This window comes from Physeter macrocephalus, chromosome 11 (genome assembly GCF_002837175.3).
Source record: "Physeter macrocephalus isolate SW-GA chromosome 11, ASM283717v5, whole genome shotgun sequence".
NCBI classification, from domain to species: Eukaryota; Metazoa; Chordata; class Mammalia; order Artiodactyla; family Physeteridae; genus Physeter; species Physeter macrocephalus.
In genome coordinates this window covers 136,607,747-136,634,439 of record NC_041224.1, presented here as the reverse complement: position 1 = coordinate 136,634,439, position 26,693 = coordinate 136,607,747, and the positions used below count along the sequence as shown (strand labels likewise).

At 45.3% G+C, this 26,693-nt stretch overlaps 1 protein-coding gene and 1 long non-coding RNA gene across 6 annotated transcripts in view; one reads left to right on the top strand and one right to left on the bottom strand.

Annotated features, from left to right (window-relative positions):
• The window catches only part of LOC129392547 (uncharacterized), a 31,812-nt gene extending 18,130 nt beyond the window's left edge, over positions 1-13,682 (bottom strand). The window contains exon 1 of the long non-coding RNA XR_008618666.1: positions 13,423-13,682. This is a non-coding gene — a long non-coding RNA (uncharacterized lncRNA). The remainder of the gene's footprint in view (positions 1-13,422) is intronic.
• SAMD4A (sterile alpha motif domain containing 4A) overlaps positions 1-26,693 on the top strand; it is a 105,137-nt gene that overhangs the window by 4,989 nt on the left and 73,455 nt on the right. For 2 of the 5 annotated variants that reach the window (XM_028495905.2, XM_028495900.2), the window contains exon 1: positions 15,952-15,997. In XM_028495905.2, coding sequence (XP_028351706.1) covers positions 15,967-15,997 — 31 coding nt within the window. In that variant the 5' untranslated portion in view covers positions 15,952-15,966. Of the gene's footprint in view, positions 1-11,642; positions 11,750-15,951; positions 15,998-18,390; positions 18,575-26,693 lie in introns of those variants that run through there. The other 3 variants (XM_028495903.2, XM_028495906.2, XM_055088441.1) reach the window with 3 other exon arrangements.

Sequence of the window (26,693 nt, the reverse complement as noted above, 5' to 3'; positions counted from 1 at the left end):
GGATTGCTGGGTCATATGGTAGTTCTATTTTTAGTTTCTTAAGGAACCTCCATTACTGTTCTCCACAGTGGCTGTATCAATTTACATTCCCACCAACAGTGCAAGAGGGTTCCCTTTTCTCCACACCCTCTCCAGCATTTATTGTTTATAGATTTTTTTGATGATGGCCATTCTGACGGTGTGAGGTGATACCTCCTTGTAGTTTCGATTTGCATTTCTCTAATGGTTAGTGATGTTGAGCATCCTTTCATGTGTTGTTGGCAATCCGTATATCTTCTTTGGAGAAACGTCTATTTAGGTCTTCTGCCCATTTTTGGATTGGCTTGTTTGTTTTTTTTGATACTGAGCTGCAACGTGGTTGGTTTTTAACTCGACCCCCAGTAGCTGTTAGTATTTCTGCTTGTGATAGCACCACTTTTTCCTCACACACAGAAAAGTCTAACTTAAACTTGTCGTGAGCTTAAGAGCACATTAGGGGAAGTAGCCTATCACTTAGGAGATTGGAAAGATGATTTCGCAAGCATTTAAAGAACATTTTGCGCCAAGAATCCTTAAGTGAATTGAGTACTATTGCAGATTTGATGAATCAGAGCAGAACCATGTTTAAGTGTGTGCTGTATTTTGAGGGATTCCCTCCTGCCCCGCCGCTGCGAGGTGAAAAGCATTGCTTTTCCTATATGAGGAAAAATAGTTGTTTATGCCCCAGACCAGTAACATGTTTTTGTGGCGAAGTTCTGAACGCATCGAGTGTTTGTTGTGGCCCAACTAAGACAACTTTATAGATTAATGAAAAGTGATTTATTCTTTCTTCTAAACAAAACATTTAGTTCTCTCTCTGCCTCTTTGACTCCAAACAAATCTGTCTGGTCCCATCCCTTGCCCCCCGTCCCCACCTGCATCCCCCTCTTGTAGATGTCATGGTACATTTTTGTGACTGTGATCCTGTCTGTTCCTAATAATTAAGGGCTCCCTGAGCAATGTGAAAGAAGGTTACTGTTCATCTGGTTTCTTGCAAGAACTGTGCATGTGTGAGGGTAGCTTTTCACCTAAAAGACTAAACCACAGAGAGAGTCCAGGAAGTAGGGAATGAACAGGCCAGGTGACTTGCTCTTCTTAGCTCCTGCAGGAGCCCAGATCAACCCTGAGGGAAGCAGAACTGGGTTTACAACTCTGTACTACATGTTTTACCAGCTTGTGACCTTGGCCAAAATAGTGAGCCTTTCTGAATCTCGGTTCCCATCTGTAAAATAAGGATGATAAGGCCTAGATGCAGGGTGATTGAAAGGATTGCAAACACTGGATAGAAAGTCCCTAGCACGGGTATGCGATAATTGATAGGAGTTTTTGTTGTTGTTATTGCTGATCTTGCCATCACTGTCATTACCGCTGCCTCTATAAGCAGCTCGTGCATTTGGGAAGAACAAAGGGGAACTTGACTGCTGATGCCTCGCAGGCACATAGCACACAGCTTTAGTCTTCAAAACTACCTGCCTGGGCTTCCCGGATGGCGCAGTGGTTGAGAGTCCGCCTGCCGATGCAGGGGACGCGGGTTCAAGCCCCGGTCCGGGAAGATCCCACATGCCGCGGAGCGGCTGGGCCCGTGAGCCATGGCCGCTGAGCCTGCGCGTCCGGAATCTGTGCTCCGCGGTGGGAGAGGCCACAGCAGTGAGAGGCCCGCGTACCGCAAAAAAAACAAAACAAAACAAAAACAAAAAAAAAACTACCTGCCTTCCCTACCACAGCTACAGTTGCTCCAAAAACAACCAAAGTAGGGACTTCCCTGGTGGCCCAGTGGTTAAGACTCCACGCTTCCAATGCAGGGGGTGCGAGTTTGATTCCTGGTCGGGGAACTAAAATCCCACATGCTGCGCGGTGCGGCCAAAAAGGAAAAAAAGAACAACCAAAGTAAACATAAAAGTCACAGCCACATAGGACTGAAAACAAAGAATGAGGTGTTTCCTCACTCTAGCAGGGGATCCCTTAGCCGAGTAGGTCCCTTCTTCCCTCCTTGTCTGCTCTCTTCCACCTACAAACACGCAAATGTTGACAGGCACCCACGGAGCATGTGCAGGGCTTGGGGGCGAACTGTAGGGGCCAACGTTGAATCAGACATGGATTCTGTCCTCAAGGAGCTTACCTGCTCCCAGGAAAGAGGAAACACCCATAAACATCTTGAAAGTTAGGAAGCAAATGGTAGGACCATAAGAGAAATAGCACTAAAGGGCTATGGAATTTAGGAGGAGAGAGAAATTTTAGCTGCAGTTGGGACATGCAGGTTTTATGAAAGAGGCAGCCTAGCATCATCATTAAGAACGCAGATTCGGGAGTTGGATCACCAGGTTTGAACCTTGGCATCTTGCTACTTGGTTGTGGCTCCTTGAGCGCTAGGCTAGGTCACATCTCTGTGCTTCTGCTTCCTCATCTTTAAAATGGGGATAATGATAGTACCTACCTCTCAGGGTTGTTGCAAGGATTAAGTGAGATGGGTAAAGTGCTTAGCACAGCGCGTGGCACACAGTGAGTCCCCTGTTAGTGTTTGTTAAATGAATGTGCCAAAGGACAGGTATGGATTTACCCTTCAAGGGAAGGTGGGTGGTGTTCTTCCACATGGAGGGTCGCATGAGCCAAGGCAGAGTCCACACTGAGGCACGGGCTTGGGGAAGGTGAGAGAGGGGGAAGGCAGCTTGGGAAGAGACCATGGGGTGTCTTGAGTGTCAGGCCAGGAACCTTGGACTTTACCGAAAATGTGAAACGCACTCAGTCTTCCAGAATTCAGTATGCGTGAAGCCAGAATCTGAACCTGTCTGAGGGTAGGTCTCCACATCTCAGTTCCAGTGAACCTGGCGATGAACCAGATGCCAGTGGCCGTGAAATCGAAGCTTGGATTATCAGGCCTGAATTGACACCTCAGGGAAGATGTGCAGCAGAGCCCCAGCAGGAAGTTAAAGTCGGGGACAAAGAGGTGGGAGGTGCAGAGGCATGGCGGGGTGGGGGGGTGGAGGGCAGAAAACGTCACACGTTGCCCCCAACTATTGCTTCCTTTTCAGATTACAGATTTTTTTTTTCTTTAGCGTATAGTCAGCTGTTTTGTTGTTGTTTTATTTCTTTTAAGCCTCGGGGTGCACGCAGTCGTCTTTACTCTCTTTGCTCGGGGGGCGGGGAGGTGGGGATGATCCAGACCAATCACAGGGGACTTTGTTTTCAGTCATCTGTGGGTGTTGCGCTTTGTGCGGGCGTGGAATCTGTCACTCTCTGCCCTGTCCTCTCCGCACTCATAGCTGAGTCAGTAGGACTTCAGAAAGGGCTGCAGAAAGGCACAGAGCCCCTGAGAGGATGCCCGTCTTCTTGGGATTTGCTTTTAAGTGAAAAATTGGAGGGTTGGAATGCCTTAGGTTTGATTTGCTTTCAACTTTAGCTGTGTAAAGGCTACATTCAATTTTTAAGGAATCGTCCAAGTTACAAGAGGATAATACAGTTAGCCCTCTGTGTCCTCGGGTCCCGGAACCGCAGATTCCAATCTGAGGATGCAGAACCTGTGGATAGCGGGGCCGACTGTATTGTTTTTTAAGTGTTATGGGGATGTGGGAGCAGTTCCTAAGACCACATGTAAGTCATTTAAAATTCTTTTTGGAACAAGGTAACGCATGATAAATCTATATATGTACCAAGTCAAGATCAATTTCCATAAAAGTCTGTCTGTAACGTGGGGACAATGAAATGATAAAGTGCAACTATAAAGTCATTTGTGGCTCTGAAACCTGCTATGCATCTTCCCATGAAGTGACTGATAGTGAAATATCACCGTATTAATGGTTGGGAGAGAGATCTTCTGGCCCAGGCTGCATTCTGCCTGCAGCCGTGGTGCACCTGAGATCTAGAATGATCTCCAGGGAGGGGCCTGGGGCCGTTGCTCAAAGGTTCCCTTGCAAGCTAGGAAGGTAGACATGCACATTCAGGAATGATGGGGAGTGTTTGCTGATGTGAGCTTTAAAGGCATCTTTTCCATCCTCCACTGGTGGCTCTTTTTCAGAGCATTGTATTCTGTTCTTGGAAGCCACTGCCTATCCATCGCATCCTTGATGAAGAGTGAAGTTTGCCCCCAGCTGTCTGATGGCCAAGTCACATCAACTTCAGTGGGAGTGACACATGTCCAGAGGCAGAATTTGGCTCTTTCAAACTTAAGCCTAAAGGTCCTGATTAATATATTATGTAAGAAAGAGTGAGGTCATAGAAACATTCAGTCTCCTACCTTGAACCAAAAGTTATCCTTATTTAGTGCTTCCAAAGTTAGAAAACAATACAAGCAATAGACGCTCCCTCAGGATCCGTGAAGAAATAATGGCTGTCTTGTTCTTGACTGGGTTTTGTGATGGTGTCAGCAAAGCAGGCTGCCTGTTGCTTTTAGCACTTGAAGTTTGGACTGGTTTCATTAACCCTGTCAGCCCGCTTAGAAGGAACATTCGGGAAGTCCACTGAATCCCCACCTGCTGTCAGGGTGCCCAGGCATCACTTGGGGAAGCTCTACAGTGGGGCCCTGGGCCCTGGGGTGAGGGTGGGTGGCTCTGTGGCCCTTGGGAAGAAGCAGCGGCCTCTCGCCTGGCAGCCCTGCCGCTGTGCGGGCCCTTCAGCAGCTGAGTCTAAGAAGAAATAGTGTAACGCTTCTCTCGGATCATCATTTTGGCTGAGCTAAAGGTAGATCAAATTTCACCCTTAAATAACTGTCTTCTGTCTGTGTAAACAGTCACAGCCATTACTGTTAAACTTCAAACCTCAGCCCATGGATCTGGATTGCTTTCTTTTTCAGACCTTAACTCTGGGGACCACTCTTCCCTGCTTTCTGAAGCCTCTGATGCTATCTGAGCATACAACCTACTCTCTGAGTCTTAAAAAGCCATGCTTAGGGCACATACAGTTAAGGAGGGGAGGTGTGTGAAAAATTCATTTACTTCTCCCCCTGGGACCTAAATCCATTTTAACATTCCACTTGCATCCAAAAAGAAATGTCAAAATGTTAAAGCATGGCGTTCTCATTCTTTTCAATGGGAAGAAGAGGTTATGCAAAGGAAGCTTATGTCCCTGCGAAATGAGTGAGAAGAACCTGGTAAGAGGTTTGCCTCATTTAAGAAGTTAATATATTCAGTGGCAGCAAAGATGCTGCCAAGTCAATCTAGTCCACGTTTAGGGAGAGAAGGGCAGGAGTTTTGCTGCTCTTCTAAGTTGCTTTTTGGATATAAATTCTCTAAACAAGAATGCAACAGCAGCTTGCTTAAAACTTGAGAAACAAAAGAAAAGACAGTGGGTAATTGATTCTGTTCTCCAAAGGCCCGTTTGACACTGAGTGGATCCTGGCTTGGTTTCTACCATACAGGTGTTTAGTCTCTGCCAGCAGGAGGACACAGATGGAGTCCACCTTTCTGCAGATGCCTTTAAATGAGAAGGAAATCCATCGACACATTGTCATAGTGACAGCGCAGTATATTCCTTAGCATCGATGTAGCCATGCCCCAAATGACACCCAAATCAATGGGATGGGAAGAGATTTTAAAAGAAGGCACAGCATCCTCTACCATGGAGAGCAGCTTATTTTATACCCAGGAAGCCACGGAATCTTTCTGAAGTGTTTGCTTGAGGGCCAAACTTTAAACTTATTCCTTAGCCACGCATCAGGTCTGATTAAGCAACAGGGTGAGAACATGAGAATTCATGTTGCAGCAGTGAAGAGCTTCAAAGTCTTGAGTTTGTTACCAACTGTAAGATTTAGGAACTCTGTGATTTAATCACAATGATTGCTTCTGGTAGCAATTCAATCAAGCTGTCATATCAAATTAAGTTTTATCAAGTTTTGTCTGGCAGGGATATTTACCAGCCAGGATTCCCCAGCACAGTGTGTGCTCACTGCATTTATGAAAACGAGGCTAGAGTCACCCCATAATATCAGTGAGGTCACCTTAATTGGCCTGTTTTAAGGCTCGGTGGCTATGGGGACATCAGAGCCCAGGGAACAAGCGAGTAGCCTGTTAGGAAGATCTCATAAAAGTGTTTCCTCCCTTGCACGGTTTAGAAAATTCAGTCCTTCAGTTAGTGTCTTGCTCAGGCACAAACCTTAACCTAAATATAGAGGGCTAAAAAAGAATCCTTCCATGGTAGGGCTCCCTTAAATTAGCTCAGCTAATCTATTCATCTGTGTACTGACTCGTGCCTAAACATTGGAGGCCAAATCCAAAAAAAGAAAAAGCAAGCCTGTGGCTCAGTCCTCGGAAAGATGCAGAACAACTGAGTATAATCCTGGACAAAGGAGCCCCTGAATACTGCAGCATGTCCTTATTAGAAAAGAGATAGGCCGGCTCTTCATAATCACCCTTGTTCGTTAACTGCTCATTTTGGCTTTACAAGTGCTTTTGGCGTATTCACAATTCTCCATTTATTGTGATTCTTCTCAGTTTCAATATTTCTACCTTGCTGGGCTTCCCAAAATACGGTCAAATAAAAATTTTCTTAATAGATAGCCAGGATGACAGTGTTCTAGGTCTTTATCTCTTAAACCTAGGAAGCTATTCTCAAGAAAGAGGACAGCTAAAGACATCTGGACTCCAATTTCCTTAGCTAGAATGGCAAGAGGGAGCATGCCAGGACGCAGAAGAGGTCCCCATGGCCTAGAGCCTTGCGTTATGCATTTTGCTTCCCACTGAAGCCAGAGACCTGTGTGTACCTGCTGAATCACTGCCCATGACCTGCTTGAATTCTGGCCATTTTGTTATCCAACTTGTTATCTTCTAGCGACTTCCCATTTCTCTGTGAAAGCCGGCTAGTGGAAGACACCTGAAGAAGAAAGTCAGGACAAGAGAAGGTGTTTGGAAGTGGTCGAAAGGTAGTGCAGTGTGTGTGAAAGGGGCTGTAGAATTGTCCTTGAGAAGCTATTATTGGTCCTAGCAGTTTTACCACACTGTAGTGTTTGGGTAACTAACAGGTCATGGTGTTAGAATCCTTGTAATTGGATGGATCTACGCTTTTAGCAATCTTTGGAGAAATACATTTTATGAATGCTTCTATTTAAAGAGAACAAAACAATAACCAAAAAACGCCATTCTTATTACCCTACCTCCCCCACACACATAGCATTCTGATGTGGTTTATTCCTGAAACTGACTCATTCAGCTTTTCTCCTGGAAATTGTCAGTATGTACGCCTGGTTAATGGAGAAAATCAGTGCACTGCCGAGGCACAATGCCATGACTCATTCCTGGCATTTCAGGGGCTTTGTAATGGAAATCATAGTTCCAAGCTCCAGTTCTTACCAAGTGGATGTGTGAATATTAATGAAACAAAGCAAGGTCTCTCTGCTCCTCCTGCATAACTCTTGCCATAGATTCAGTGTCTGCTCATGAAGTGGAGGTTCTTCTCCATAACCCACGCATGCTTGAATACCACAATGTTGTTTTAATTAGTCTTTTAAAGCACAGTAAAATATTTGGCTTTGGTGAAAGGAGGAAATTCTCTCATATGTTGGAACTGTTTGGTTGAAAGGGCATTTTTGTCTACTGAATTAGTCTCCTGGGGTTTATACTAGTATCTGAATTCTTTTTAAATTGTCTCTAATGACTTGCAGCCAAATATCATTCATTTATTCTCTCTATGCCTCTATCTCTCTGTCTACCTACCTATCCATAATTGTGTGTGCATGTGGCACATTTATTTACATATATACATATATATATATATACATATATAAAATATACAGTCTACTGGGAGAACATGGATGATTGAAACCCTGGATAATCCCAACCTTTTATTTTACCTTCTGCTTGACCCAAACTTGTCCCCAAACGTTTTTCAAGTGTCATTCCCCGTTCTTGGTGCTATGTAACATTTAAAAGTAGTTAAAAATACAAAACATAGGCAGCAGGAGGAAGTGGGGGAAGCAAGGAAGACAGATATTCAAACGCTTATTTTTTACCGACTTGGGTTTGAATTTTGGGTCTGACCGACTGGTAGGACTTTGTGGAAACTCACAGATGAGCCAGCTGCCCATAATTCTTGGAGACTGGGACTGAAGGTCAAATATGTAAAGTTGGCTTTTGGTGATTCTTATATGTCTACAGTCCACTGGACCAGGACTATTTGGACGCTGCTAATTGGAACGTGGACATTGAGGAGATATTTTCAGCAACAGAAGACAATGAGCAATATAGCTGATAACTCAGCCATTTTATTCTAATCTTGTCTTCTCTAACAATAGGTCCCTGCTACGTGCTCTTAAAACACAAGCGCTAATATTATGAGAAATGAATTACATGAAAAACAGTCTAATCTCTTCTAAGTGTGCTAAAAATACCAATGTGCAACGAAGAACATTTAAACTTCCTTCCCTTTCCAGATGATGCAGGATCCTAGGCAAAGACTGGATGTCAGAGTATACCCTGAGGCCTGAGCCTGAGTGAAGCTTTTAGCTCATAGGAGTAAAGATCTTCAGACAAGGACTTTCAGATCGAATGCCTTATCATTACACTTCATGCTGACTTTAGATGTACAAATCATGTTGGCCATGTCATTCTTTGGAAGTGGCTGGTGATGGAAGGGTATTTTTTTCCTTATGAGGGAACTGAGGCATAAGAGATTACATTCCTAGGCCGAATACCTAAGGCTCTGACCCTGAGACCCCGTGTGCAGTTGGGAAACAACTTTCAAGCAAGCTGTTTCGTGTTGCTGGTTTCCACACGGTGACTCTTCCACCTGTTTCTCCTTGCCAGATCCACCCATCTCTCAGAATGTGTGAGGGGAAGTACTGCTTTCTGTTTGCTAACCTTCAGGATTTGACAAGAGGATCTTGTCTGCGAGCTGAGGTAGAGAGGACAGGATGGGATAGTGGCCTGGAGGGTTTGGAGGCAGAGATGGTGGGACAGGGTGTGTGTGTATCCAGAGAAGATGCAGTGTGTGTGTTCAGAGTCCCGCTGGGCCACGTTCCCTTGGGTGTGTACTGTTCCACAGTCCTTCACCATCATTCATTCCCGTGTTGTTTGGTGGGAAACCTCACCAGCATGTCTGACATCTCTGTGTATTTCTTTAGACAGAAATCTTTTCTTAGGCTTTATGGAGCCGTGGAATAAGAACTATGCAAGTGAAAGAGTAACAGTCTTAATACAACTGCCAGCTCTTCGGTTTGACAACAAAAAAGTTACTTCTCAGAAAATAAAACTTAATAAGACAATGCGTGGAGAATTGGGCCTTAATAACTACCACTCACTTTTTTTTTTTTTTTTTTTTTTTTTTTTTTGCGGTACGCGGGCCTCTCACTGTTGCGGCCTCTCCCGTTGCGGAGCACAGGCTCCGGACGCGCAGGCTCAGCGGCCGTGGCTCACGGGCCCAGCCGCTCCGTGGCACGTGGGATCCTCCCGGACCGGGGCACGAACCCGCGTCCCCTGCGTCGGCAGGCGGACTCTCAACCACTGCGCCACCAGGGAAGCCCCACCACTCACTTTGGAATGCTTCTGCCGTGGAGTTGCATCTTGCCAAAAGGTGGTGTAATTTTGAGGTCTGTGGCTGAGAGCCTTGGATAGTGTTTGTCCCCGGCCTGTGAGCAGAGGTGATGTTTAGGGTTGTAATGCGGGTATTGAGGCCTTTTTAGGGTATGATTACTTTTTGATAGGGTTATTTTAAGGGAAAGTTAACTAAATTAAGTTACTTAAATTTAGCCACATTTGTTAAATATCCTTTTCTGGCAAATTGAAAAGTGATTTAGTTGAAACAAGATCCAGAGACTTCTGTTCCGACACATTTTTCAGTTCATCATGTTAAAGTTCAAAGAAAACTCAATCAAAGTGCCCAGCATCACTGAGACCTAATGAAGCAGTTTATATTTTGACTTTATGTTTTTTACTTCAGAAGCTTGTGGCCATGTAGAGTAAAAGAAACCTCATGCTCTTAATCTTTTCAGTGGACGCTGCCAGTGAGAGTGTTGTTATTGTTAGATAATCATAATGGTATGTTCTGGAGGCTCTTTCCCCCACCCGACACACCCAACTCACTCACACCCTGCCAGCAGAGCCAGAGAAAGGAGAATAAAGCAGTGTCTTATTTGCTTTTAGAATCTGATTCTCCATTGCTTTGGAGACATGCTGGGATGTGCGCTTAAACTATTATTAAATTTCTGATGTCCATCCAGGACATTTAGAGTCATTCGTAAGAAGAACAAAGAAAACAGTGAACAGGTCAGGCCGAGTGGTGCAGACCTTCTTCCAGCAAGCCTTAGCCTAGCCTCACAGCAAGAGGCCAGAGGACAGCAGCGCCGGGCTGGGGAGCGGGGATTAAGCCTGCACAGAGGGCCTGGGGCTCATTGCTTCACCTCCACCAGCCTCAGCTTCTCACCGCCTGCCTAGTCACACTTGTCTTGAAAATTAGATGTGATAATGTTTAGACAGAGATTTTGCCAACTTTTAAAGAAAGTCCTCCACAGATGTTAGATATCCATAACCAGAGGTTGAGGAGGTAAATATAATTATGTGTGCACGTTGATCATTATGTGTGTGGGGCACCGCTGATTTTGGAAAAGTTTTTAGTCACTTTTTGCTGGAGCCCCCAGTGAAAAATATTCAGGGAGATCAGTTCAGCAGTTCCCTTACATTTAAACAAAGTGGGAGGGCTTCCCTGGTGGCGCAGTGGTTGAGAGTCCGCCTGCCGATGCAGGAGACACGGGTTCGTGCCCCAGTCCGGGAGGATCCCACGTGCCGCAGAGCGGCTGGGCCTGTGAGCCATGGCCGCTGGGCCTGCACGTCCTGAGCCTGCGCTCCGCAGCGGGAGAGATCGCAGCGGTGAGAGGCCCTCGTACCACAAAAAAAACCCCACAAAAACAAAGTGGGAGTTGGAAATCTCCCCAACGACAAGCAGTAGAAGTAAGTTGTGACGGACCACTGCTCCAGATCGTGGAAAAAGATTTATGACTGATGCAATATGCAGAGCTCTCGAAGAGAGCTATCATGACATCCAGTGTTGGTCACAGGACTGGCCTTACAGGGAGTGCAGGGGTGAATATTATGAATACCCCTGAGGTGGGTATTCCATTAAAGGGGCGTGTGGTTCAGGAATCCCTGGGTGAAGAAGGAGCCCTTTTCTCATCCCCCAACATGGGCTTTAATGTCTGAGGTCGTAGGGAGCCTACTGCATGCATGGAAGAATCTTGAGGTATGAGTTTATAGGGGGAGACATCTGTAAGTTCTACCTATTCCCGGGACTCAGAAATCAGCAGAAGTAGCTGGGGCTTGTTCAGTTCCCTGTCGGCCTCCTGTCTCTACTGTGTCAGTCCATTTGCTCTCTTCTGTGACCTCTCCATCTCCCAGGCCAGGTCTGTACAGGAGAGAGTCACAGAAAATAGAATAAGGTGGTTTCCTGGGGGCTGTTGAGTGCTGGTGCCAATGGTAACCAAGGGACACACACCATATGTGGACCCCTAACTCTCATCCAGTGCCCATCCCAGCACTCATCCCACTGAAGGCTCATCTTGTGAATCTCTCTGACATTTCCCAACTCCTGGTAACCCTGTTGATATTAATGCTTACTGATCATCACTTGTATTTTAAGCATTTACTTTTGTTCCAAAAGTATTGAAGATGGAGTTTCTCAGCACACAATCAACATCCCATGATGTTCTGTTCCGGATCTGTACTCTGACTATGGCTGCATTCTTCAAAAGATAAATACGAAAGATAATGCCACGGAGAATAAATGTGTGCCAAATTAAAGCATAAAAGGAAATAAAGTAAGAGCAAATTTCCACTCTACTAACAGGATAGGCCAGCCCTATTTTTCAGGCATTCGGTGACTTCTGTTTAAGCCATGCTGCCTTGTACGTAGGCCTGTTGGAAAGGAAGGAAACGAATGAACAAGGAAAAACACCGTTTTCAGCATTGCTGGCTACCTGGATCACCAAGCGTGTGTTCTTGGCAGCCAGCATATCGTTTTCTTCCATCGCCAGCCGCTGTGCAGTGCTGTTAAAGGTGGGCCCTGCTGGGGAAAGCTGTGTACCCAAGCGAGCACCCTGCCTGGTTCTCCATGGATGGAAGTATGTGCTGATGCTCTGGCCTTTACAGGCTCAGGCTCCAGAACACTGGGGGAGAGTTGTAGTCTCTTGGAGTCACAGCCGTCTCCCTCCTGGGGTACCCCTGATGGGGATGGAATAGCAGGTAGATGGCATCTGATTCTAGGATACTGTAGGGTTGGCCTAAAACCCGGGCACAAGTGGTTGTGAGGTAGAGCACAGTCGGAGGCACAGGACCACGCCAGGGTTCAGGCAGGGTCACAGAAACCCCCATTTCTGTCTAGGAAGACCCCCGAGGGTGGCGGTGATGCCTGAGCCCAACACAGTCACATATGGATCCTAAATTCGTTACTAAAAGGGCTCATTCTGAGAGAGGTTGAAGAGTGCTGGCGGTAGGCTGAGCATGAGATTGGGAATCCAGAGTGACCTTTTCTCTAGCAGCTTCGTAAACTTCTATGATTCTTCCACTGAGAATCGCTTCTCAGTTTGCTTTATTCCTACCTCAGAGGCCACCACACACACACACACTCCTCCTCTTCCAGCAGAGCTCCAAAAACACTCCTCTGTCTGCATAGTTTTAATCAGAAAATTTAGATTACTTCCTGCAGATTGCCTGTTTCATGAAGCAGGAGGCACAGGAGTCTTTTTGAGAGGATTGTTTAAGTGATCATTTGAGCCAAAAAGAAATCACCTTTTTTATTCTTCAACGCAAAAGGCTTTTCCAAGCCACCTGATTAAAGTCTAAATTGTTCCACACAGGAGCAGAGGAGGCATGTCTCCAGGTATATCCAGAGGCGCACAGTCTTTGAATAAGTGGGGATGTAGGAGATCTGTATGGAATCCCTGAGGCCACTAGGCTCACAGAGAAGGGATTTTTCAAATCCTGTCATTTGAAACTCCAGGCAAATTATTGGCAGAGAAAACAGAGTTTTCCAAAGTCAACCCATCATTGGCTCAGATTTTAATAGAAAATCAGGAGTCAAGAAAAGTTAGAAGGTAGAGACTTTAAAGTCAGGCCTGGTTTTAATTTATATGTGGTTATTCTAAGCAGTCAGAGAAGCACCCTTCCCCCAATACCCCGTCCCAGGCATAAACTGCTCACCCATTATAAAAGACAAATTAACTTTTTTTAAGGGTGCCACCTTAAGGGCCATTAATTTAGTAAATTAACTGACATTCCTAGAAAAGCTCCATGGCTTGTGCCAGTAAATATTTACCCAGCTAGTGACACTTCAAATGGCACCCCAAAATCCCTGGTCCACTTCCAAAGGGTGAGCAGTTTACTTTCAGGAAATGGATTACTCACTTGTGGAATCAGACCAACACCCAGGCTGCTCAGTTTCAACATCCTTTAAAATGCAAAAGGGATCTTTCCCTGCCTCAAACTTTCAAACCTTTTCCAGATGGTCCGATAGGGGCGAGTGCTTCAAGCCCAGCGAGGCTGGTCTAGCCGGGGTGGCTGAGCCCCCTGTGATGCTGGCCACAGGCTGCTGGTGTGTTCTGGTGGGTGGCTGATAAGAGGCATCCCCGAGTGCCTGGAGAGAAACGCCTCCTGTGCCGGCCCCGTTTTCATCTGCCAGATACCCACAGAAACGAGGGAGATCTGTGTAAAGGCCAGAGCGTGCTCAGCTAGGATACTGCCCCCACTCCCACCCCTCCGCCAGTTGCCTCTGCTGGTTTCACTTCTCAGCCGCAGCTGCCCACAGCTGTCTGGGAAATGGATCTGGGCCTGGGGAAGCAGCCGCAGGGTGGGTGGGGTGGGATAGGGCATGTGTTTTGAACCTAGACCTTTCTGTCCTAGTGGCCAAAACAGGCAGGCCGTGGGCCCGTTCTGTGAGCCTTTCGATTGGCAGTTAAGCTGGGTGCCTGGGGAGACACTGACGACCCTGGACCAAGAGGATGGTGGTCAGGAGGCCGTGGGGTCTAGAAATCATATTATCTAAAGATGATGGGACTTTCCCAGCCGTCCAGTGGCTGAGACTCTGCACTTCTACAGCTGGGACGCGGGTTCAATCCCTGGTGGGGGAACTAAGATCCCACGTGCCGTGTGGCCCCAAAAAAAAGATTATTAGAAGGAACTGGGGAGTTTTAGCCTGAAAAAGAAAATTTAGGGGGATGGCTATCTTGTGAAAGGGGAAGTTGATTTTTTATTGTATTTTTTCATTGTAATGTGCCATTTTAAAAGTTTTTATGTGTGCCGTTCTATTACATGAATTATATTTATAATATTGTGCTACCATCACTACTCTCCATTTCCAGAACTTTTTCATCATCGCAAACAGAAACTCTTTACAGTTTAAACAGTAGCATCCTCCCTCCCCTGAACCCCTGGTAACCACTATTCTGCTTTCCGTCTCTATGAATTTGCCTATTCTAGGTACCTCATCTAAGTGGAATCATACAATATTTGTCTTTTGTATGGGGCTTCTTACACTTAGCATGTTTTCAAGATTCATTCATGTTGTAGCATGTGTCAGAATTTTCTTCCTTTTAGAGGCTGAATGATATTCCAGTGTATGCATGACCCACATTTTGTTTATCCATCCTCTATTTTCTGTTGATGGATTTGGGGGTTGCTTTTGGTCATTGTGAATAACGCTGCTATGAACACGAGTGTACAAGTATCTGTAGATTTATTCTTTGTAGTTTCAGAAAAACTGACCTTTGTTGAATGGAAAGAAGTTGCAGAGAGATGGATTAGGGCTTCGATAATTCTAGCTCTCTTTGATGGTGGAAGTGGGCTCCCCGTGGCTAGGTTCAGCCCAGGTGACCATCAGGGAGGAACAAAGGTGGGAGGCCCTCAACTAGTAAAGGAAGGGCCAGAGAATCTCTGAGGGCCCTTCCATCTCCAGAATTCTGTGATTCTCAGGCAGATGGACTGTGCATCCTAAGGGAACCACCTGGAGAAGAAGAAAGTGGTGTCTGACCAACTTTCCCCTGGAAAAAAAGGGAAAGTGAAATGGTAAATTATTTATCGGTCAGGGGAGGTGACTTGCTGAACTATCTCTGGCTGGACTTGAGATCAGAGGCTGAGGATGCTGTGAAGCTCAGACAAAGGCTCTGTTTAGTCTTGGGGAGAGCTCCCCAGAGCTCCTAAGAAAGCTCCCTTGCACACTAGCATCTGGGAGTGGTGAGTGGGGGTGAGAGGGCCAGGGTTCTCAGCACAATCCCCTGATGTCTTCCCGGAAAGGAGGGCTGCCGCTGGGAGACCGGAGCCCCATCTTCATGTAGGCTATGCTGGTCCAGGTCGGGGCTGAGGGAAGGTGGAGAAAGCTGGATTGGGGAATATCCGGCAGTGAATGTCAGCTGAGGTGGGGATGCCCTGGGATCCAGCACAATTAGCTTCATTCTGTTACGGTTGGGGGTTTTCTTATCATTAATTGGGGAGGCCTAGCCAGAGAATTCCAGTATTCCACAGTGAGTTTAATTGTGGGTGATTTCATTCTGCCCTTTTTATGTTGAAGCCAGGGGCTTGCGTCATATAACAGTGAATTCAGGGAGATTTTTATTTGCATGTGAATCATCGCTTTTCCAGCTGAATGTCACTTACTTGGAATTTTCATCTGATTTTGTTTTTGTTTTTGCTCTTGGTGTTTTTCCATCAGGCTCTTTGGCTAACCAGAAAAAAAAAAAAAAAAAAATAGAGGAAGGGCTCAATCTGACTGGAACAGGGTTTGAGTTGGCAACTCCAAAAGGAGAGTATTATGAATGTGAAAAAAAGAAAACGGATGCTTTATTTTGCTTTGAGGGAGGGACCGAGGCCAAGTCAAATTGAGAGCTCTAATTTGGGAATGGTGTTATTACAGGTCATTGGGAGTTGGTTACGCTCTAAATTGGGAGGCCGGTCACATGAGGAGGCAGCAAAGACGGATCACATGGGGGACACTGGGGCTCTTTTACAATGGAGTTTTATTTTATTTACTACACAGTTAAAATGCATGTTGAGAAACCAAGTCACCTTATTGGCTGGTGAGCGCTCCCTGTCTTGGCCCATCAGTTGTTTTATAAATGAGCTAGTTCTTCCCATATGTGTGCTTTCTGAGGCTTTATTTAGGTACTGGAATCTGTTCAGTGATTAGTAGAACAAGCCATGTACTGAAGGTTATGTATCTGTTCTTCACCTTCACATGCAGATCTTATTCTGAGGGTCTTGCTTCCTTTTCTTCCAAAGGCTCTACCCATTTTAGATCTCCATCAAGACATCCTGGTAACTTTAAAATACATATATGTGTGTTTATGTGTGTGTGTATCTGTACACATATATATTTATTTATTAGATTATCTATTTATTAGATTCTTTCATTTTATCAGTACTGTTACTGTTAGCTTGCAAAATAAAAACAAATACTTGTTAGTTGGGTCCTGCTTCACCATGGGCCATTAGGAACGAAGTATTCTTCCTACCCTCAAACTGCAAACTCTTGACATTCTTGGCACCTTGGGGCTGACCAAGAACAGTTGTGTGTGGTAAAACTGCTCATTTTTCTTGGAGAATTAAGTCAGCGTTCTTGATATATAAAAGGCCTGAGTGGTTAGCCGTGTTTGAAATAAAAACAAAAAAGCAGCCCAGGAAGACTATCAGGAATTCAGTGTCCCGTGCAAACAAGTTGTGCTCATGGTCCTAAATGAGACACGTTACTAAGGCTGTGACACAGAGTCTGCTGGTGCTTCAGAGGCATGTGGACTGGCGTTGCTTGTGATCAGGGTTAGGAATAGAAGGTGTGTGGAAACTTTCTATAAAAGGCAGCCAGGTCCCCTGGACTGGTGTGGACAAGTGGTCAGGAAGCTCTGGCACTGTTCATGGCCATACTAGGGTATGGCTGTCTGACCTTGGGTGAGCTTCTCTGTGCCTCAGTTTCCCTGAAGCACCATATTGGTTTTGGGAGGGGAGGATAAGGACTTCCGGAGATGTAGGAGATGTGAGATGTGATCAGGTAGATGGAGGGAGCTTGGTGTCACGGGAGCTCAAATCAGGCCTGTGTCCCCAAACAGGGCTGGGCTACTAGTCTCCTCAGGCATCATCCACTCTGGGTGATGCCTCTGACATCACAATACCCAGCTGGACACTCAATAATGCTGATCTGTGCCCAGTGGACACCAGAGGAGGAAAGAAAAGGCAGAGGACAAAGTGGAGAGGGAGGAGATGGAGTAATCCCTTACATGATAATCCCATCAACTGACAACTTTTTCACCTAACATCTGGTTCAAGTGTAATGTGTTCAGCTCGATACAACCTGTAAAGCGTCTGCGCCCTCCCTCCCAAACTCAGCAAAATATCATCGTTCTCTAATCAAGAGAATTTTGCTCCTGTTGCTACATGTGTCTCGTGGTTCATTGTCAGACCCGTGAGTTGATAACTTCTTCACTAAAGGCTCTCCGGAGCAACCGTTTAGAGGTAATGCCCTGGCTTTGTGGTCCAGGCTCCTCTGGGTCTCCTGCAGACCCCTCTCCACCCTCCTCCTTGGGACCGCACAGAACTCTGGGAAGATGAGGGGGTGGCTTGTGAAGGCGTGATTCTATGGTAACAATGCTTTAAAACAGGAATTTTCACCTTCTTTGTATTCATGAGCCATCCCAGGCCTGGTCAGACTTTGTTTCTTGTTCTGACAACACTCTTAAAACCCACATGGGCCAAATCGTGGCTCCCCTATGTAGCCTTAGAAGGCGCTATCACCCCTTTTATCTGGCTAGATGGCTATGAATAGAAAACTGAGAATCAGCCCTATCCTGGAAATATTATGGCATCTTGCTGGCTTATTTGTTGGTTAATTTTTTAATCCAGCAACTTCCTCTTAAAAATAGATTCCTTTTGCCCTTTGAATTGATTCCTCTCAGCCCTTCTCCTGGTAAGAAATTAGTTTTCCCACCCGGTTTCCCACCAGCCTTAACTTGCTGATCATCCCAGAGCTGGAAATTGGAGCTGCCTTAACCAAGGAGGCTACGATTTTCTCTTAGTTCCTTTGACCAGGGGTTCTCAAACTTAAGCCTGGATACGAATCACCTGAAGGGGTTTTTAATTACAAAGTTTTCGATTCAGTAGATCTAGGGGTCCCACATTTGCATTTCTAACAAGTTCCCAGGTGTGCAGCCCCCTACATTTGGAGAACCAGTGTGTTAGGTCTTTTTGGCTCTCCTGTTCTCCCCTCCTCCCCCTTCCCCAGCCTGTAGGGGAGGGGTCCATGGAGCCTTAGCCTCGTTCCTCAGATAATGGGGACTGTTGCTAACAATTAGAGAACATTCACGGTGGGCCAGACAGTGGTCTCCATGCTTTACACAGATTAAATAATTCAAACAGCACAGCAATCCTATGAAGTGTTCCATCTTCCAGATGAGGCCCTGAAGTGTACAGAATTGCCCAAGGTCACACAGCTAACTAAATGGAAGGTCGAGATCCAGACCCAAACAATACAGCTGGAATCTGTGCTCTCAATGCTTTATTATCTTTCTTTTCCTTTTCCTCAAGTTACTTAGAGCACCTGGTACTCCTACAGTTCTTGGAAGTGAATACCTCAGAAAGGAGCGCCAAGACAACTGAGCCCATCTTAGGTACTTGTAATCTGCATCTCGGGGTCCGAGTCTCCAGGCGGCTCGGCTTCCCCACGTGAGTGTGTGTGTGTGTGTGTGTGTGTGTGTGTGTGTGTGTGTGTAGGTGGGTGGGTGGGTGGGAAGGGCTCTCAGTGGATAGGACCTTGGGAGAGGTCCAGACCTCCAGGTCCAGAAGAGAGGCCAGACCTCCCCTTCTGTTGGGGTACAGTGTCCCCTCACCATTCTGCCTTGGTCCAGAGATTTCTACTATGGACACTTAGCACCCTAACCAGAGACAGACGAAGCCAGATCTGCATCATCAGCTGTGATAGAAAAGTGCATGTGTCTTTTCTCCAGTCTGGTCCAGCAAGCATGTGTGATCAGCACTGTCCTTGGCAAACAAACAGTAGAGACTTAAGTGGGAGGCACTGGCCCTGCCCTCAAGGAGCCCACGGTCTAATGGAGGAGAAAGAGTATCGTATGTCACTGAGGTAGACAGTGTGGTAGAGAAGCAGAGAGGGCCAGAGTAGGTCAACAGGATTCAAGGAAGGAGGGAAATTCCTAAACCATGTCATGGATAATGGCAGGGGCGGGAGGGAGCAAGTGTGGATGTATACAGGGCATATCTATAGCAAAGAATATTTAATGATAAATAATAGTCTCTTAGGATTTGAACAGCCAAGGTTAAGTCTCTATTGGTATAGTTGTATCTGATTAAGCTCTTCATGTTTTTCTAGTAAATAAAGTGTCAGATGCTGGCTGGAGGTCTGCTGGAGGTTCTGGAGTTACTTTAGAAAATAGATTTTACTCCTTACAGAGTTGCCTGTTCTATAAATGGAGAGCTCTTTAAAGTATTTCTCTACCCCTCTGGTCTGATTCTTTCCAAATCCTTTGTATCACAGTCTTCTCTATGCGGTACAAAACTTTTCCCATGGCTATCTCTGACCCTGCACACACCACTGAAAAAGAGGGATCCTAGAACCAGGCCATATACATTGATAGGGACCAAAGATAAATATCCAGTGGATAAATACATCCACCTCCAAAGGTGGTGGCATAAAGCCAGATTAAAACAAAACAGGCCGTTGCTGTCACTCCCTGCTCTAGACTAGTGTGGCCTAAGTCCTCTCACTGTTTTCGTGTCTTCCTTTGGTTTAGAATTCTAGACGGTATGTTTGAGACTCAGGAAGCAAGAGGCCCTTGTCCACAGACATTATAACTATGGGCTCTGAGCTCTTGTCTTCTCCTGCAGCAGTCCCACAAAGTCTCCGAAAGCAGAGTGCCCTCATCCGGCCAGTCCTGCCGATTCTGGCCCAGCCACTGGCCTGTGGCTCTGTTTAATTTCATAGTGAGAAGCCCAGAGGAGGGAAATGGCCTCTCATCTCTGATTAGAGAATTACATCCTTTACCACCCTTTTCTGCTTCAGACCCCACTGCCCGGGAGAACCTCAGAAATTAAAAAGTAGCCCTCCTTCTCAAAAAATCTGAAAAGTCTTATTCTGTGTCATTGCCTCGACAGACCTACTAACCTGAACATGAGTTCAGCGCACAAGTAAGAGGTGAAAATAACCTGCCTTTTCTGCTTGCCTTTGCATAAATTCCTGGAGTTGGCTAATAGCTCAAGAGATCCAGTAAGGGAGGTGTGGTTCTAACTCCCAGGAAGGGAGGTATGCTTCTAACTCCCTCTGCAGGGCTGTGGGTAGTGAGGACCAGAGGGTGAGATTGGCTCCGTCCTAGGGTTAGTCACCCAACTCTGTCCTTGGGCGGTTAACCAGGTCCTTCTTTTCAAATACATTAACAGTTAATTTGTGACCATGGATTCAAATATCCTGCTTTCACAAATGTGTCCATTCTATCCTCTGCCGAATAACTTGTACATGTATTTAAGAATTCCTACCTAAGGGAATGATGCAAACATGTTACTATCAACTTTTCCAACATGGGTATTTTGGGCATATGTGTGTGCTGTTCCTTGGTGACAATATTTACACGCATCCCAGGGTTCCCACATTCACGCTCACACTTTGGATTCCCATCTCTCAAGATGGGAAATTTTGTCGAGCAACTTCCTCATTATTTTAGAAAGTGTGGGACCTGGTGACTCAATAGTCCAGACTCATTTCAAGACATAATACGTCTCCACATGGTCAGAGGTGGTTCACTCTGGCCCTTGCCAGACTTGTGAGGTTTACAAACCTATTGTGTGAAGTGGCTGTTGTTCAGTTGGGTCTGCTGGATGGAGTACAGACTATTCCTTTGGGATTTGGCCTTGTTTATATTGCTCCTGACACTCCTTGGTTGACTCTGTCTGGACATTGCCAGGGACTTTGGTCCTGGAGTTCTTCTTCGGTAACAAATCTCATTTCAAATCTGTACAGATTTGAAGTACCTGGACCACAGTGTACTTCTTTTCACGCTCTCATTTCCAGTGCTGCTTAGCCTGAATCTAAGCGCAGGAGTGCAAAGCCTGTTTTTCTCTTCTGCAAGGTCAGCGTGAGGATTGCTAATTCATTATTTTGAAATATGATTGGAGAGTCATTTTGTGGTATGTGGGGTTTGTCAGTGGTGGTCTGGGAGGGCGAGAGGGGCACTGAAGATTAGCGACTGGGAAAGCTTCCTGCTTTGGGAACATTTAACGCCTCTCCTCGGAGGGGTTTTGGGTATAAAAAAACTAGCCGAATGTGGTTTGCAAAGATTTGTCTTGCATTTGTCAAGAGTAAGGTAACGTTTTCTTCATCTCTAATTTATATGACTCTTAGGAGGCCCGTTCCTATGAGGTTTTATTATAACATAATCACTTATGGCCAAAAAAATTTGGACACGCCACAGCCTTAACACAGCCCTATTGGCATTGGTTTTGTCTCTTTCTTCAACAGATGTTTGCAAAAGAGTCGTATTAAATGCATTTAATTCTGCTGTCTCAGCCTAACAAATCTTTATCATGAAGATTAATTGGTGTCAGTTACAAGCAGGAAAAGCTCCCATTATGCTTTTGTTTTCTAGCACTTGGGGAAATTTTCCATCCTAAATAGAATATTGAAATGGGGGATGTAGTGAAGATTTTGAAAACTGAGCTAATCATTTTATTTTCCTTTTTTACATATTCCTGTTTCTATTTGACGTTAAAGCTAAAATTAATCAGAATTCCACAGAGTCAAACAAGAAAGAGGTGGCTGAACAGTTTTTGGGGTGACCGTTGGTACCTTCTATTGCTTGCAGGTCACCCAGTCCATCAGTCTTTGTTTAAAGGAAATTTCTAGGAAGGACCTCAGATTTTGAGTAAGAAATCCCAAAGTCTAATAAACTATCAAACAAAATGCCTGGGGACAATTTTATATAGTCATTTAAAAACGTGATTAATAAGGAAATGGTAATGCAAGGGAAAATGGAGACAAATCACTACCCTCATGAAGCTTATATTCTAGTAGAGGAAGATGGAAACTGAGTGTGGTACACAGCAGGTCACATGATAAGGGCTGTGGAGAACAATAAAGCAGGACAGGGGGATAGGGAGTGTAGGGTGAGGGGGCGATGTGGGCAGTTTAAGAGTGTGCACAGAGAAGGTCTCACTAAGAAGGTAACATGTGAGCAAAGACGGAACTGAGGGAGGCTGGCTGTGGGTCTGGGGAAAGAGTGTTCCAGGCAGGTGCAAATGTTGGGAGGTAGGCCCAGGTCTGGCATGTAAAGGAACAGCAAGGGAACCAGGATGGACTGACATGAATGAGGGACAGTAGTAGGGGGTGGGCTAGATCACAGAGGGGCTAATAGTCTGTCCTATGGCTTTTACCATTGGAATGTTTGATCAGAGAAGTGACATGACCTATCTTCTCGTATAAAAAGATCATTCTGCTTATTATATTGCTAGTTAGATTCTGGATATATTTTGAAGATCCAGCACATAGGATTTGCTGACAGATGAAAGTAGTCAAGGATACTCCAAGGTTTCCACCTGAACTACTGGGAAGATGGAAAAGCCATTTGCTGAGATAGAAAAGAAGACCAAAGGCACAGGTCCAGTGAGAGTGAAAGCAAGAGTTCAGTTTGGGACTTGTTAACCTGTGCTGGAGATTCAACTGTAGGAGTTGTCTGCATACTCGTCAGGCCAGAAGTCAGGACTGAGGCAAGTGGTAGGGGGAGGTGGCCTGTCTTATGTGCCCTCGGGTGGGGCAGCCTCAGACCTATGAGAGTTAGCCATTGCCAGGAGGAGGTCAGAAGCCTGAAGGTGAATCCCAACCCTAACTTGAGATTTCAGGACTAGTTACTGCTGACCTGGGTCCTTCAGGAGCAAAGGAGACCTCCTGGATTTCCCAGCCATGCTGGTACCCAGGAGAAAAGGGACCAAGATGGAAAGTCCCCATTGAAGAGACGACAAGATCACTTGGGAGCAGTAAGGGATTATTATAGGTATCTGTTGGGGCCAGAGGTGTCTGGTTCTTGCTCTTTGAGGACGGTCAGGTGCCTATGAATGACCAGCCCCTAACCACCATCGTACTTTCAGAGAAATCGCTGGTGGTTATAATGGGCTATGGAGTCCACTATGTAGATCCCTGCCTTTTCTAGTGAACTCAAGGGGCAGCAGCATTTTTGAGTGATTCTTTTTACCAAATAACATGAAGCTCCCTGTACTAATGAACTATTGCTATATGACAAATTACCCCAAAACTTAATGGCTTCACATAATAACGTTTATCTCGCAGTTTTCTGAGGGTCAGAAATTTGAGATGGCCTCGCTGGGTGGCTCTGGCTTAAAGTCTCTGGCAAGGTTGCAATCAAGATATTGACTAGAGCTGGAGAATCCACTTCCAATGTGGCTTACTCACATGGCTGGCAAGTTGGTGCTGACTGTTAGCAGGAGGCCTGGGTTCCTCCCCATACAGCGGCCTCTCCTGGGGCTGCCTGAGTGTCTTCATAACTGGAGTGGCTATAGCTTCCGCCAGAGCGAGTGAACCAAGAGAGTGAGGTGCAAGCTGCAATGCCTTTTATGACCTAATCTCAGAACACCTCCCTCACACTCTGTTGGTCACATACAATTGTTCAGATTCGATGTTGGGGGAGAGTACACAAGGGCATGAAGGGACCGCCAGCCAGCAATCACCCTCCTTGAAAATTGGGAGGAGGTTTCTATCTTCTCAATCCTTTGCATCTGCTCAAAGCACCACTTGCAGCACCACTTCCATGTTATCTGGGGTCCCCCATCACAACTGGTCTAATCCACATCTCTTGCAGGGCTCCACCAAATTACTGGGATGTTTCTTTAGCCATCTCTAGCTCAAGACGATCCCTTGGGAGACAGTAGGCAAACACAGGTGCCAACACAGGAATCCCACTGTTTGCCATGTTGGTTTTTGCCATTTCCCCCTGACTTTTTAGGTGCCCTTTCAGCTCCCATCCCTACCAAATGCATGGCGTGTGGTATTCCCAGAGTCCTTCAGTCCCTGATTTGTGCGAAGATGCACTGCAGTTAGAAGCCTTTATTACATGATGTGTCTAGGATTGAGTTTGTAATACATCTTCCAGGGAGCTTTTGACCATTTCAGGCCCACTGTATTCCTGCCTTTTAGCGCATTTATTTAACCAGTACTTCTTGTATGTGTGCATTTAATTTCCAGCCATTTCTCGCATGAGCAAATTACCTAAATACACTTGTGAGAAACTCTTTTATGGTAAATGTTGTTAAACTGAAAACAAGGGTATAATAAAATAACAGTTTAAAGGTAATTTACTAACAACTGGAGCCCTTAAACATTGACATACCATTGTGTAGTAATAATACCAGACTTCATATTTATTTATTTATTTATTTTTTAAACATCTTTATTGGAGTATAACTGTTTTACAATGGTGTGTTAGTTTCTGCTTTACAACAAAGTGAATCAGTTATACATATGCATATATCCGCATATCTCCTCCCTCTTGCGTCTCCCTCCCTCCCACCCTCCCTATCCCACCCCTCTAGGTGGTCGAAAAGCACGGAGCTGATCTCCCTGTGCTATGCGGCTGCTTCCCACTAGCTATCAGACTTGGTATTTAAACACATTCTTTGTCACTCCAAGAATCACTGGGACAGCTTCTTAATCCTCATGGTCTTTAATTATAGCTCTTTCAAGATTTTTTTTACTACTCCTGTGTCACTGGTTTATAAATTATAAATAATTAGCTTTTACCCACATAAAACATCCAGAAAAGTCTTATTCTACTGCTTATCCAGAGAAATAATAAAGAAAATATTCAGAGAAAGTAATAGAGGTGAGTTGGCATCATTGAACCTTATTGTTCTTGGACTTCCGTTCTCTAGGCTGTCTACCGACTAGAGTGATATTGGGGTGGATAATGATAGAAACTGCATCACAGAAGTGATCGATTAGTTGAACATTTTGAGGATTCCTGGGTCTTCCCCCGTAAGGAGAATTCCTTGAATACACAACTCAGTAAAGGCTTCTTCTGCCTGGAAGGTGGTGTGGATGACACAAAGAAGGCCAGTGGGCAGCTGGGCAGGACCTGCCATTCCTATACCAAGTCCCCGCATGCAGGGCCTGTCTTCTGTTTTAAGGTGGAGATTCTCACTCTCGTCAGTGCTCTGGGGATACTCCCCCTGAGAGATTGATTCAGCCTATCAGTGCTGGCTGATTAATTTGCCATAAGGAGGGACCTTATGTCCTCAAAGGAGCCAGAGAGACTAGATATTCTCAAAGTCCATATAATCAGCACAGGAAGGCCTCCACAGGAAGCCAAATCATAATCAGAAACCATTTATTAAGTTGCCCTGAAAAATCATCATCACAGAATCTAGAAATCCCTTGTCTGTATGATCAGTTCATCCTCTCCCTAAAGGTACCTGGGGAGCTAAATCATAGTCCAAAGGTTGTTTGGTGAGTGGATAACCAGGATGAGAGAAGATAAGTGAGGGGAATGTTTAGTGGCAACAGGTTAGCTTCATGAGTACAGCTCAGAATGGGAATTACCTTGCACTAAGGACTGAATTACTAGAAGCCAAAGGGCTAAAACTTCCTTTTCCCTAGAGGGGTACTTAGATAGGTGTATCAGTTATCTTTATCCCAAACGTAGACGCTTAATACAACAATAAACATGTTGTGATAACACACAGTTATCAATAAACTGTGTGATAACACACAGTTATCAATAAACTGTGTGATAACACACAGTTTCTCTGGCTCAGGAATACAACGCAGGGCCCCTCAAGATGTTCTCTGGAGTGTAGTCACCCGAAGGCTTCACGGAGGCTAAGAGTTCTGCTTCCAAGTTGGTGCTGCGGGCAGCAGGGCTTAGTTCCTTACCATCCAGACCTCCGTCCCTACTGGGTGGCTTGAGAGTCCTCGCAGCATGGCAGCTGGCTTCCCCCAGAGTGAGTACCCCAAGAGAGAGCAAGATCAAAGCTGCAGTGCCTCTTCTAATCCATGAAGTCACGCACTGTCACTTCTGCTACATTCTATTTGATAGAAATGACTCATTAACCCCAGCCTGCTCTCAGAGGGAGTTGATTGGCTCCACCTTTTGGAGAGGACTGACAAAGACATAGTGGACATATTTTAAAACCACAAAAGGTACATTGTCCTCTGTACCTTCTTTTTTTCTACACTTCCATAGCCGACCCAACTCTTCTACCGATCCATGTATTCTTAAAATTTTTTTACATTATTATATTAGTAAATATAATGTACATATAAACATTTTAGAGACTTCTCCAGCAGTCCAGTGGTTAAGACTCCATCTTCCAATGCAGGGGGTGCGGGGTGGATCCCTGGTCGGGGAGCTAAGATCCCACATGCCATGGGGTGCGGCCAAACTTTTTCTTCTTTAATTTAAAAAAATTTTTTTGAAATTGTATGTGTAACTATATATTATACAATTATATTTTAATGTATTCTATAATTACATGTGTAGTATATAATTATATATGTAGTGTATAATTATGTATGTATTATAAGTATTAATATATTTAGCTTATAGCCAGGCTCTTCTAGTATGATAGTCATTATGTATCTTTATGCTAATTTGCATACCCCCATTCTTCCACCTCCCTAGCTGCGGGACCTGGGGCAAGTTACTTGACCTCTCTGTGCCACTGTGTCCCCATCCGTAAAGTAAGGCTGTAATAGGACCTGTGTCATAAGCTTCGTGT